This window comes from Coturnix japonica, chromosome 1 (genome assembly GCF_001577835.2).
Source record: "Coturnix japonica isolate 7356 chromosome 1, Coturnix japonica 2.1, whole genome shotgun sequence".
Taxonomy (NCBI): domain Eukaryota; kingdom Metazoa; phylum Chordata; class Aves; order Galliformes; family Phasianidae; genus Coturnix; species Coturnix japonica.
The window spans coordinates 87,914,839-87,929,632 of record NC_029516.1 but is presented as its reverse complement, the minus strand read 5'-3'; the positions used below and the strand labels follow the sequence as shown (position 1 = coordinate 87,929,632).

At 36.4% G+C, this 14,794-nt stretch overlaps 1 protein-coding gene across 1 annotated transcript in view; it reads left to right on the top strand.

Moving 5' to 3' along the window:
- The first annotated feature begins 6,784 nt into the window (after positions 1-6,784).
- The window catches only part of ROBO2 (roundabout guidance receptor 2), an 861,802-nt gene continuing 853,792 nt past the window's right edge, over positions 6,785-14,794 (top strand). The window contains exon 1 of the mRNA XM_032448447.1: positions 6,785-7,457. Within this exon, the coding sequence (XP_032304338.1) occupies positions 7,334-7,457 (124 nt within the window). The 5' untranslated portion in view covers positions 6,785-7,333. The remainder of the gene's footprint in view (positions 7,458-14,794) is intronic.

Here is a 14,794-nt window from a genome sequence, read left to right as displayed (position 1 = left end):
CAGGTAATTTCATATTTGTGTTTTGCATGAATTTTTATTTCTATAACCACAATACTAGAATTTTTCAACACCAAAACATTTAAGTAAGGCAATAATTGCTTATATATATATATGCATATATATATATAATTCCTTGTCTGCTTGAAAAGAAAAATTAATTTTCACCATGTCCCATCAATGTTTTTACCTTCCTCTGAATTATAACTTGATATTGGGTTTTTCTTACAAAAGGTACTTCTTGGCAAACAGTGCATGCATGCCCTTTAACAGCATTTGTTATTGTTAACTTCATAATGTTTATTATATACTGTTTCATTATATATAATTATACATATAAAAATATATTAGTGTTAAACCGTGTAGTTTGTGTTGGTTATAGACATCAGTAAAATTATTAAATGTAATTAAGAAATTACATTTCAAAGTAATATTACAGAATATCATCTGTGCTGAAGGAATTTAGAACTGTTTCATTTAATGTACTGGACAAGGTTAATTAATTATTTTCTTTAAAATATTTAATAATAAATAAGAAGTTGATTTTTTCACAGTGCTTTAAAGCAGTGCACACTTGATGATTGTGAATGTGAAATAATTTTTGTTCAGTTCCACACTGCAAATAATTTAATCTTCAAAGAATAGGTTTAACTTCAGACTGATAAGCATAAACAAAGCAAGCTACCAACCAATCAAATAAAGAAAGAAAGTAAGAAAGAAACAAACAAACAAAAACAACCAAGAAACCATCTCCATTAGAAAGTCTTGGGCTTCTTAACATTGTTTCACTGCTGTATTTCTTCTGATGCACTAAAACTAGAATATTGCTATAAATCAAGATTTCATGTTTTCTTATGTGACCAAAAAAAAGAAAAACTATGAATTAATCATGATGAAGTCAGAGTCTCTTTCATATAATTTATGACTACTGAGAACTGAAATGAACTTAGTATTTAGGGACTGACATGGAATGATTGTCATAACTTTGTTCTATTTGATTATATTCATGAAGGAGATGTATACATATTTTTCAAAATACCTGCAATGGAAGTACAGATTACACAGTGGTTAGTACTGGTTTCTTAATCCTTGGAAAGTGCATGCATGAATTGGACAGAATTTCAAATAGATTTTTGTTTAAAGAAGGCTGTGTATTTATATGGCAATATACTGTACTACAAGAAGAAAACTGTTGTTTCTTTTGGTGTTTCTTTTGGCTAATAGAAGTCCCCAGGAGGTTTTCATAGATATTTAGTAAGCCCTAAGCTGAAAATATTTAAAACCAGAACAATTTTCATGACTAAAAACTGAATTAATTATTGCTTGCAGCAACTTGTGCTTCTGTATATGGTGAGATAGGCAGTGGAAAAACATTCTTTATGCCTACAGCACAGGATGTGATATTTCCATCTTGTGGTATTTAGCATTGATTACATTCCTTTTGCAAAGTTGATTTAGTCATGGACATTTCATACTGCCAAAAGCTGGCTTTGTGGAATCTGAGGGAGATGAAAAAGGACAAAATGCAGTATTTGAGACTTCTTGGAGTAGAGCTCTATTTCACTTCCTGTTCTTTCACATCTTAATGGTATTGCTATAAATACTTATTTATATCTTTTCTACAATCTCTTTAAAGTTTTATTTGGATTTTCCAGCATTCAGAAATGGGGTGACTGAAGTCTGTGATTCTTTCTCAGTATATTTAAATGTTAGAAACTACTGTGTAGATTGCTCTGAAAGTAATGCATCCTATCTATATCAATGGAGGTGACCCACTGGTTCACAGGTGTTGTGATGGCACAATTACTAGGGAAATGTTGTCCATGCAATCCATTCTTCATTGGCCTATTGAATAGATGGAAGTCAGAAGGTGCCAAATCTGGACTATCAACTTGATGTGGTAGGACAGTCCAGCCAAGACTGGCAACGTTCTGCACTGTCTTCAAACTGGTGTGGGGTCTGGTGTCATTGTATTTCAAGTAAAAAGTTGTCTTCTTCTCTGGCCTGACCGTGGAAGTTTGAGCCTTCTTCTTAGTCAGTGTTGGGATGTAGCAGTATGAGTTGACGGTTTGTCCAAGTTCCAGGAAATCCAGAAGGATCTCCCTTTTTGTATTTTGTATCACAAAAGACAGTGCACATCACGTTACCTACTGAAGGCTATGTCTTGAACTTTTTGTTCAATGGGGAATTCTCAGCTCTGACTGCAGCTTACAGCGATGATACCATGTCTCATTACAAGTAATGGTGTGTGGTGTGTTCAAAGAAACTGTCACCTTTCAGCCTTGTATTAGTTGAAGAAATCCTGACAGACTTGCATATTATGTTTTTCCTGCTCTTGTGTGATCATTTGTTGCACTCAGCTCCAAAAACTTTGGGATATTCCAATATTGCCATCATAGTTTCCAGTGCACTAAAGCCAATATTCAGCAACATATAGAGTTCCCTGGTCTTAATCTGCTGATTCACAGGAATTAGCTGATAAAGATGCTTTTTATTTCATTGTGTAAGAGCTGTGTATGCCCATCTGGACTGTGGCTTATCTTTCATGTTATTGTTGCCACTGATTAAATGCACCACCCACTGCCTCGCTGCTCTCACATCCACTCTTTGGTCTCCATAAGTGTTCAGCAAGTGTCAATAATTTCAGCGTGTGCAGTTTTTACTGCATGGAGGAATTCAATGACACACTTTTGCTTCACACACACGTCAGATGCTATTCTCTCAGACTGCCCCTCTATTGCCATCTGTTACATGGCAACAAAATTTTGGTGGGAAATGTCAACTTCTACTGCCACACCACCACCATCTATCTCTGATATCCTGGCCCAACATAATAAAATGGGAGGCATTACTTTCAGAGCAATGCTATATACCTGGGCACTTTTTAATGCCTGGATATGTATACATATATAAGCTACTGAATGCTGTTTTTATTTCCAATGTTATTCCCCATAGTGCATATTAAGATAGCAAATCTGAATAGCAAATATAAAGGGTCAGAAAATCTTGTTAAAAAGTAAGCACTCAAGGTTTCCCTCTTTCACTTAGTGAGCAGCAAACATCTCCAAGATATCATCCTTGAAAGAGAATGTTGTTTATGCTTCTGCAAATTTACTGTTGCTATTTATTCTAGTTTGAAAGTTTTAACCAAGTACTTGAACCAGTAATACTTTGTGCCAAGTAGTGATGAGTAAAAGAAAATACAGCAGAGAAGAGTAACCAAAGAGCCAGATTCAACAACTGTATACTAAATCAATATTTTTCTGTATGTCTTAGTGATGGGTTGTTATTTAGGTTGTTGATATATGCTTCTGCTGACTATGCATCTTAAAATTCTGTTAATTAAAGAATCTCTGTATCTATTACTGTTGTAAACATTTATAAACATAACTAATACTTAATGGTAGCTTCTGCCCTTTGGCTTCATGAGCAGAAGGAGAGAATATGTAGCTGATATCTTGTCTTGAACACTGCAGGTGTTTCTTTTGACTTGATTATGAAATGGCCAAAACAGAACTAGATATCCTTGAGATAAAGGCAGCAAGGATGAATACAGGTATGGAACGTCCTTTAGCATAAGAAAAGAATAAGGTAGGACAAGTTGTTGGAAAGGAGGATAATTATGGTTATGATGAACAAAACTAATGTTTTATATTTTTCATGATAGAAAAACAAAATATCTCAATAAAGTTATCACATATACTTTATGGGAAGATAATGGTTTTCATGCCACAAGTCACTAAATCTGTGGAACTCATCATCAAGGCGTGGGGGAGTGGAGAAAAGCATGTGTGACTCGGAAAGTGAATTATACAAAGTCAAGGACTACAGCTCTGCCATTGTCTAATCAAACCTTATAGCTGTGATAGTGTAGTTAAGAAGCCTCAAAGCATTTCAGAAGCAGAAAGTAGGAAGCTGCGTAGATGGTAACCACCATTAATGCTTTAGTGTAATTATTATACTTTTCCCATATGCCTCTGAATTTGACCATCGCTGAAGAATTGATGCTAGACTAGATGGACATTTGGCTTCTCTTAACATATAAGTTCTTCTGAGCTTAAAAAGTATTATGTAGTCTTACACTTGTAACTGGTATAAGCTGTCGTGAAGGCCTTGGTGTGTGTCAAGGATCCTTGGAAGGACGGGTTTGATGTCAGTGACATATGGCAAAATGAGATTGGTTTGTCTCTTGCAGTTCCCATAGAAGCTTTTCCAATAATAGTAACAGACATGAAGATAGAAGAAAGAGCTTACTTTTCTCTTTGTTTCCAGTATGTCGAATTAGAAGCATGAAACAGAATTACAAATCAGGTTTTCTATATCTCTAAAACATGTTGTTGACTTAAAAATCATGATAGTTAAAAGAAAAATAAATGTTGGATTCCTTTTATTTGTCTTTCTGCTGTTTCAACCTATAAGGTTTGTATAATCTTTCATGAAAGTAGTTCTTTTCTCTGGAGGCATTTCAGCTCTGGAAATTGAAATTCTTATGATCCTAAAAACAAGAACATTAAAAAATGCACTAAATTTCATAAGAACTGACACTTTTTCTGCTTGTCCCTAAAGGTCTGCCTGCTCACGTTTAATATATACCGAGTGGATTTAATAACTTACCTTTTGCAAAATAAGGCAGAAAACCATCAGCAGAGTGGATGTCTGGGCTCTTAAGGCAATAAACTGAACCAAATAAGTCCATAACCAGCAGCCGCGGTCATTTCTCCTTTGCTCTCATGTTGGGTGGTCCTTCCCTTCTCCTGCCACATCACTTGAACTGCTGCTCAGACTCTGTGCCTGATCCTGCTGAGGCTGCCAAACATATGTCAGAGCTGGCAGATTGTTGACAGGATCTCATAATACCTTCCAATAGCCAAGGTTTTCGTTAAGGCTGAAAATGCAAGATCTCCAGGATTAAGTTGAATTATTTTTCAGTATAGGAACCAAGGAGGTAATTTTAAGGATGTCTATCACCACTGAAAACAGGTTTCCCCGCAGTAGCCCTTCTCTGTATAGGTAGGATTAGAAATAGGGCAGTAGCCTATTATAGGGGATTATAGAATGTAAACAGAGGTGGGAATGACATAGGGCTGCAGATGGGCAATGATCTTGTCATTGGGCTTCTGAAGAATGATTGCTATCATAACACATTTTGGACTTTGTGGAATTTCCCTTTCTGATTCAAAAAACAAATTACTGAATTTGCATAGGAATACCTGAGGAATTTTGTTTGCATGTTTTGTTTGCATGTTTTTAGTTTAAGGTCATTGGGTTATCTGTACAGAAAACTTTTGAAACTCGGAAATGTGAACTCATGATTTATTTATTTTTTTTATGTTTCTACATGGCAATATGGTGATAGTTACAGAGACAATCAAAATGAATACAGATATCCACCTCATTTCAGTGATAGTTGGCAGAGAAATAGAAGAAATGGTGCTTTAATTATTAGCTATGAGATTAATGCTTAAGAATGGCTTGATGGAGAATTTTAACATAAGAATCTGCAGCATAGTAGACTCTATGTGATAGATACTGACCTGATTTTTGGTGACTCAGTGCCATAAACATCAGCCCCGATATATCAAACCGAGCATCTGCTAAGATGTCTTAAAACTTTTAAAAATTAATGTAGAGAGTGATGAAAAACTGCCGTACATCAGCATGCACTTTGTCTAAATGCAAATATCCCATTCTCTAACCAGCCCATAAATATATTTTAGATTCTAAAAAGAAAATAAAAGATCTTTCATAACTGATGTAGCAGCAGAGCCAAGATATTTCCATTTGTGATGTGTGCTGCTTAAAAGAAATCTGTGTATTCATATTAGATGTTCATGATTGTCTCCACCAATCAAAATATCATTCTTTATTCAGACAAATAAGCAAAGCTTCAGATTTATTAATATCATCTTTTTAACATTGTGCTGAAAAGGGCATCATGTCCCTGGTTGAAAATGTGATAACTTCAGGGAATTTGTGACCATAGTTGCTTTGTCATTCTAAGGATATTGATTATTTATTTATATAAATCTACAGTAGAAGGTTTGTGGCTCATTGATTTGAGTGCTAAATGCTTATAGAGACACAACTAAATGCCAGGCTGTTGAATTTAAGCTATGGGCATACTTAAACATTGGACATCTCAAGCCTGCTTACTCCAAGTCTGAATGTCATGAATCTGTTTCTAAGTACCTTCTGTGTAAATTCAAAATGTTGTGCAGAGAGTCTTGTGCTTAATGATCCAGCTTTGGCATCCTTAAATACAAACAGGCATCTGGTGATGGAGGTAGCTGTGTTGCTGCTGTGGTGGTATCAACAAATATTAAATGCAAAATTGTGACTGGAATCTATTATTCCAAAAATATCTGCACTTCTGAAAGTCCCCTATCTCTCTTCCTCTCTCTCTTCAACCCACACCCTTAATACCAGGATTTTTGGAAACCAGAGGACAGACAGTGAGGAAATAAAAAATTCAGCTGCTGTGTGCACTGAAAAGATGACTGCTCTAGTTGTAAGGATTTTGTTTGTTACTTTAAGAAAAAAAAAGGCGAAAGCATGCAGTTTGCTGTGCTGCAATTACTTCAGAAATGCTGTAAATAATTAGTGTGCTAAAGCTTGTGCTCGTCTTTAAAGTGTGAGCAAAAGCATCGGTAAAATGCAGTCAAAAGTCCTGAGCAGTGGCACAGTGTAAGGAAGGAAATCTCCTGCACACAATAGAGATTAAATGCTCCCTGTGCATACTGTATTCTGCTCAGCCCTCGCTGCTCTGAGCCGGGACTGTGGCAGTCGTTATCTCGAGCAGGTTCCTTGGTGATTTTCGAGCCCTGCACTACCTACCCAAGTGGCAGTGACACCAGCTTTCACTGAAGCCTTATTACACTTAAAAGAGCAATTTGGTTGGTTGCACGGCTATTAGGATCAGACAGTCAGGCTTAAAGCTGTCAGTACAACTGCTTCTCATCTTTTTTCACAATCCTGACATCTTTTCTCTTTTCTGCTGGACACGAGCATTACTGTTTTTATCATTTTCAATCAAGCTCATGCTGCAAGCTGAGGAATATATTCCCATAGAAGCCAAAGTGAGAGCAGAAATTATTTTATAGCTGCTGTAGTAGCAGCGGTGCTGGCTGCATGTTGTGTGGGAGAAATCGGATCAGTGAGAAATGTGGCTTTTCTCAAGGCTACATCAGTGAGATATCACTTCAACATCTAAGGATAGCAAGGCTGCTCCTTGCTCTGATTTTTCTATGATTAATCACTCCTCTTTACGCCAGTAGAGTATGCAGAAAGTGGGGGAGAAGATGTAAGATAATTTTTTTTTGGAAAAGAATCTGTGGAAATGTTATCATCAGTGAGACGGGGGAAAATCACTATGCTTGAACTTCTTTTCATTTTGATGTTGCTCTTCTCTGGACCAACCCTGAGCAAGCTTAGCAGGACCAAAGGCAAACACTGGAAGGGGGGTAAGTGGAAAGAAAGTTTCATAATGGATGTTTGGGTAGGATTTTAAGAAGCTGCCTTAAGGATGATCTAAGGTGAATAACTATGCTGTTATGTATGACTATGATTTTAGAGTATTTTGTGGACTTGAAGGAGGGTATTGAAAAGGGAGCATGGAGTTTCATTTGTTTTCTTGTTAGTTTTCTTGGCTGCCTCTGTAGGGCGTATATTCCTTGTAGGAATTCTACTTTGCATTTTATTAGCAATAGAATAGCATTTTAGGCCTTTATATAAGTAAATGACTGTCATTTAGAAACTGATGTTTTGTTGTTGTTATTGTTTTGTTTGTTTTCTTTTGTTGTTGTTTGTCGTTTGTTTTTTTTTTTTTTTTTTTTTTTTTTTTTTTTTTTTNTTTTTTTTTTTTTTTTTTTTTTTTTTTTTTTAAGGGTGAGAATTTAGATTTCGGTTTGCATTATGGAGACTCTGGGACTGATAATTGTAGTTGTGTGGTAAGAAATGTTCCCCCCAGCCCAGGGGATTATAGTGCATTAAAAGAAGAGGAGGGAAAAGAGAAACCAAGCAAGAAACCTGTTTTGAGTGCAGAATTGTTAGTGTATGTGGTAAAAATGAATAGACAGATTTTTTTATTATTTTTTAATTTTTTTTTCTTTAATACATGCATGTTGTGAAATGAGCTGCCAGCAGCACTAATTGGCTGACTGGCTGTATCAGTGTTGATGTGGTAATAAAGATAAATTGCATTAACTTTATCGAAAAAAATGATGTGCTGTGAAAAACTTATGATTCTTGAAGGCAGCAATCCATTTTCCTCTTCTGTTAAAATCTGCTGGGAAGATTTACCCGATGTGTGCTGTGAACAGTTCACTAAACGTGCCTTTTCATAAAGTTCACTTTGTTTAGCTTCCTTGTGTGACATTTGTTTATGGAAAACATGGGTTATCGAGGTCTCATAATCAAATAGCTCAGTGAGCATAAATGGTATCTCATAAATATTTGGACTGAGGGACTGTGGCTTGTAGATAGCTAGTTGTTTTCTTGATGTTACTGATTGGATACACCCCAGGATTTTGCTTTTATTCTTACAAGCATTGCCACAGCATGGTGTGTTTATCACAGCTTTAATAGCACTTTCTGTCTTCCTCTGCTGTTGGTATTGTGATCTGGGGTTAAAGAGTAGCATCAACATTATAAAGAAGTTTTAATAATTTATCACAACATCTCAGCAGGAATCTCCTCCCTCTCCCCTCTGTATTTCCTTTTGTTGTATTCAGAGAAATTACAAATCTTCTACTTTCTGTACCTTCAAGGGAAAAGTTGCAGCACACACTTAACCTAGACTATTAATACAGCACAGTACTGCTGCAAATTATTTCCTGGTTCTGCAAATCTCATTTTCATGTGTATCTCATAGTGCTGCTGGGTATCCTCCTTGCAAATTACAAGCTGTTATTTACTCTCAGCAGCATGAACTCTTCTTAGAGGCACATGAGTTAGGAATATATGTTACTGTCAAGTTCCTGGGATTTCAAAAATGCTGTTAACTTTCTTCCCTTTTTCTCATTTTCAATTAACTTTTGTAAATAAGAGGTTTACTGCTTCAGTCTATTGCTTACTCTCTAATAGAAGCCAAGCTTGAAGAATGAATGAATTGGGGTTTTGCTTTACTTAAATGTGTTCTTTGCACCTGAAACAAAGAATAAAGAAGGTACCCTTTCCAAGGATGCTAACAATCAGTTTGTTTTGCTCACTCACAGCTCCTTAAGTCAACCAAAATCTAGGCTTATCTGATGTAAGCTTTTGCACATGGATGTTATTTCTGTGTTGCTTGAAGGTTACTTGTGTTTTTCAGTGAAAATGTTGCATTTGGGATCTGCCAGTCTGTATGTTGTGATGTTATGTAATCTGAGTATTTTTGACCTCCAAAATGTGATACACACCTCTCCTTCAAGCATCAAGAATAAGCTTCTGCTTTTATGTCAACGTGAACTCTTTTTTATGGCCCATGTGTGAAATCTATGATGCTGCTTGGTAAAATTTCTACACACATGCTTATCCAATAAAGCAACACCAGACAGCTCATCCCAGAATGGAAATAGTTTTTTTTTTCAGAGGCCTAGGAGATCTGGGAACCTGCAAACCAACTTGCAGCTATGTTGTTTAGAGGTAAAGTACTATGCTAGATACATTCATCTGGAAATAGGCAGTGTAAATATTAGTTTGGCTCTACTGAAATTGTTTTCCATGATGGACAATGGTAGGTAATCCAGAGCATCCTCACAAGTTTTTCAGAAACACATCTTATTTCAACATTGCTGTGAAATACAGATATCGTTGGAAAGCGCTGATCTTCCATGTCTACATAGGCCCTAACCATTTTCAGTCCAGGTTATTGAATCTCAAATTTCTGCTAATATGACTTAAAAAGCTTCATTGCTGAAGTTACAAGTTCAGATAGGTTATTTTGTGGTATTGCTGTATAGTTCTCTTCATTATTCATGAGATGGTCAACTCTATTTAATTCTGTATTTTTTCTTCAGAATTTACTCTAAAAAAAGTTTGCCATTTATTTTAATGGCATTACAGGTAGAAACTGTTTCCTGATTTAGTTGCAGTGTCAGTTGTGAAGAAGTGAAATTAGTTGCATACTTACATGGTCCTGGAGAAATGGAAAGATAGCATTTTCTTTTCTAGCCATTTTTAAGTCTGTACTCCAGAAAACTTTCAGAATATGTCATTGGAATGCAGTGCTTAAATGTACCCTAAACTGGATTTATAAACTAGTGTTCAAGATAAACTGCAGTCTAAAAGCAGAACCTGGGAATACAAATCAACTAGATTTACTTTTTTTCCGTGGAGCCAAAATAGCACTATGTGATTCAAGTTTTTAAGAAGGATTTATAATATGGAGAACAAAAACTGGGAAAAGAAGATTATGTGCTCTTTTGAGTTTACCTTAAATCGAAAAGCAGATTTCAAGTGTTGCTAATACCTATCCCCTCCTGAATTTGTTTTCAGTGTTTTCAGTCTATCACATGCTATAGGGAGAAAGAAAATTAAATTCTCTGTGTATCCATTCGTATATACTTGTATGTGCTGTCTATTCCATGGTGTTGGGGAAAGTTTGGAAGAAAACCGGCCATTTGTATTATGTTTGGGAATGTTCCCAGCACTTCCTTCTTACTAATAGCGTGGTGATATTAATTCTTGAGCGAGAAAAATTGTGGCAGTGATTCACATTTACTGATCTTCAGGCAATATCAAATGTCCCCTACATCTGTGAGTGGTGTGTCACATCTGATAAACAGCACACACAAATGTGGATCGGGCTGAGGAGCACTATTTTCCAAGCACTTGCCAAAGGGCCCATTACTGTTAGGATGTCAGCCTTGTTGAAGAGTTCACAAGGGCAAACTAGCACTGTACAGAGACACCATTCTGCGTAGTCGTTGGATATTACTTCAGATGTAAAACAGCAAAATGCATGGGGAAAAGAAAATCGTGTACGATGCTTGTCTTCTGGTAAACATCAGCACATTTTATAACTACACTTGAAAGCTCTTTGACAGAAAGAGTTCAGAGAAGAAGAGAGAGAACATTAAGGAAATCACACTTCCTGGCAGACATTAACCTTTTATTCATCCTGGGAAGACCTCACTTATTCAGTCTGGGGGATAGATGTGCTGTCCCAGGACATCAGGTGCTAATGAATAGAGCTGGCTCCTGGCCTGACCCTCTAGCTGGTGGTCTCCATAGCATCACTAGATCCTTCTGGATGGCCAGTTCCCATCCTATCCAGAAGGTTGCAGAGGTATAGGTTACACTGAGGTACAGTCCTCAAGGGTGCATCTCAGAGGGAGAGTGTAGAAGGACTCTACATGGGACAGAATGCCCCAGTGCAAGAGGAGAACACTGAAAGTGCCATCAGTGCTGCAAACAGTGCAAACAACCCTACAGAACTGAAAGAGGATGGACAGTTCTTTTTAGATCTGAGGAAGTGAAGCAATAAACCTTCATAACTAAATCAAAGTTTATTATGCAAGTGATCCAGCCTTATATTTCAGTTCCAGTTTCATCTCTACAGCATTTAATCATTTTTATGTCAAGGAGTACCAGCGGCAGAAATCTAGAAGTGTTGATTTCTCAGTCTTACTGGTAGGGGTAATACAAAGGTGTTTAGGTGAAATTCAGTCATCCTTGTAGATTGATCAGTACATGTTATTTATGAGGAATGTAATCATCAGTGCTAGTTTAAATGTTTTTGAAAGCACAGTTCAGAGATCAGCTCACAAAAGAAAATTTCTATCAGCTGACCTTCCCTTCCATACAGAAAGCAGCCACCCCTCAGACTGACTGAATATAGAGGTAAAATGCTGGAATATTAAAGTAGTGGCGAGAGTATAAGATTCGGAGGTGTGTTACTGGGCTGCTGGTAGATGCCTGGTAGCTCTGGATAACCAGACATCTCAGGTACAGAAATATTATCCACACAGATCTACAACTTTACAGTGCATGCACACCGAGTTTGGTGAAGATAGTGCCCTGAGATGTGCCACATTTGTAATGAGGAGTCTCAGAGTGGTCACAAAGTCCAACACATCCAAAAGCACAGCAAATTGTAACAGATGTTTAGATCTCTTGGCAGCCTCTCAACAGTACTATTTGCTTCCCCTTTGGGGAAACTCATTAAGCTTTTTTCAACACAAGAAAGTTGTTTTCACCTCCATTATGACTGTGGGGTGATAAAAGCTGGGGTTTATGGAAAGTGGGAAATAGAGAGGAGATACTTATGTGGCTGCAGATATCCTGGCTTTCAGTGTGACTTATGATGAGGCATAGGAGATCTGTTCAGCTGTGATGAGGCAGAGCTTTTTAGTGTGATGGTTGTGAGTTTTAACACTCAACTGTGCTGTCATGGTTCACTGTGTAATGTATGTAATTTTGATGGTACATGTTATATAGTTTATCATTTTTCTAATTTAAGTAAATTGTTTCATGAAATTTCAAGGATAAACTGTGTGGATCCTTTTTGAATACTTCCAAAAGTATAGCTGGAAGGCTAATTAACAGAATTTCTTATACTGTGAAACATCAAATATACTGCTATGCACTAGCACATTGGAAAAGCTTATAAAATGCTGAAATAAAGTTTTAAACTAAGGGTTCCTAAAATTAATTCCCTACATTTCGTAAGAGAAACCTGATTTTAAGTAGTATTGAAAATTCACATTATTTTTAACTTCAGAGGCAGCTCAATGTATATGAAGAAGTGACTTGTGGATAGATATGGATCTAAAAACCTAATTTTAGAACCTGAGGACTGTAAGTGTGGATATGCAGTTTTAGTCTGACTGAAATTATATGAAGTGCAATGACTACACACAGCGTGCGACTTCATGTATTGAAAATGTTTGTAATAGTTTTGCTTTTAATATACTTAAAATGAAAATGAGTATATATTTGGATTCTGAGTAACTGAAATGAACTGGTTTTTATTCAGTCTTCTGTTTGCTTTTAAGTCTAGGTTTAGCTCCTATCCCACAACAACAGGAAAATTTCTGCACCTTCTTTCACATCTTGTTCAGAGTAAATCTGAATTCAAAGGGACTCTGCTGCTGTGCAAAGCTTTCTGTACACATTTCTTGAAGCATTCAACCCTTCTTCATCTAATTTTAAACACTTTGAAAACATTTTAAATATAATAAAGAAGTCTAGTAACCTGTGAGCAAAAACATACAGCTGCAGACAGAGTAAAATGGGGGAATGGAAAACTAAGTTTGTGAAATTTTCCTTCTCAGCTGGAAGGTTGGGATGGAAAATGTTTGGGTTATTGCAGCCATGAAGGAGCAAATGATAAGAGCATGTAACATCTATTTAATACAGAAAGTTTTGTTGACACAAAACCAAATGGGAATGAGTAAATGTAGGCAGAAAGTAAGAGTAGTATCTCCAGCCATCACTGAGAAAGTGTTGTCAACTTTTGGCAGAAGAAACTGATCCACAGTCTTCTTTAACTTCTGCCAATTCTGGCTGCAGGCTCGCACCACCTTCTCCACCAGAGTTAGTGCTTGTGGACAACCACTGGCAACCCTATCCTGGGAGCTGATCCAGCTAACAAGATTGGACAGTGTCTATCCAGCTGATGGGGTTCCTTAATTCACACAGTCTCGGGTGACATGTAAACCTAGGGCCATGGCCAAAAGAGAAGAGAAGAGGTTGCAGTCACAGCAAGATTTAAGCTAGTCCAAGTTGGTATATAACTTCAGTCTCCAGGTCAGGATTATCCAGAAGAGAGAAAAAACATAAAAGAAAAAGATTTAATAAGGTGACACCTTCCTTTGAATCCTATGTCCACATCCTGTACTTGAAGCCTTGCTTGAAGTGTTTGCTATCATATTAAAGAGTATGTTGATCAAACAGTTATAATACAGAAGGATTATTTAAATACTAGTCACCTCCACAGATATGCACACACATCCTTTTCCTCAGGTTCTTTGCATTTATTTTTTTCTTAAAACAGGTTTTGGAATTGCTGCAATGCATCATTGATGTTAGAAAGCTACTAAACGCAAGCTAACTCTCTTAATTAGGTCCACAAATAAAATGTGTTCTTGTAAATTGCCTGATACATGTTGAAAGGGCATGATCAGAGATTCAAAGTGATAAACAGGCATCAATACACATCAGTGTATCTGATATAAAGTTGTTTTGGTTTCCTCTTTCTGGCAATTTTGAAAGACAGCGATGTTCAGGAGATAAACAGTATTGATTTTTTACTTCAAGGCATGATCTAAAGAGTACTTAGAGTGCATTACTACTTTCAAGAGCCATTAATAGATACCTCCACAAAAAAAATTATTTGTTTAGAATGTTTATAATCGGAGTGTGGGGGGATGATTTAGACTTGGTATGTGACACACAAATTACTAACAATTAAAAGCTATTTGTACTTCAGAGCTGCTGGTCAGTCATGACAGCACCTACGATAGAAATCGCTATATTTTTTCTGTTTTTTTCCTCTCTCTCCTTTTTTTTTTTTTTTTTTTTTTTGGTCTGGATCATAAAATCCTGTTCTCAGCTAATTGTGTCACATCAGCTCTCATTCAAGAACTTATTTCATTTCATTAGTTTAGAAATTTTATCCTCTTAAGCTATCTAAATATTTAAATAAATTCATGGTTTCATATACATGTTGCACAGATAAGCAAACAATAATAATTCAGGAGCATCAGGACTATTTTTCTACTTTCCATGATTTTCCTTCAAAACCTGTGCATTTCATTGCTGTTTTTCCTTGTATAAGAAAACTCAAATGAAGTAATGAAAAAACAGAAACAAAAAT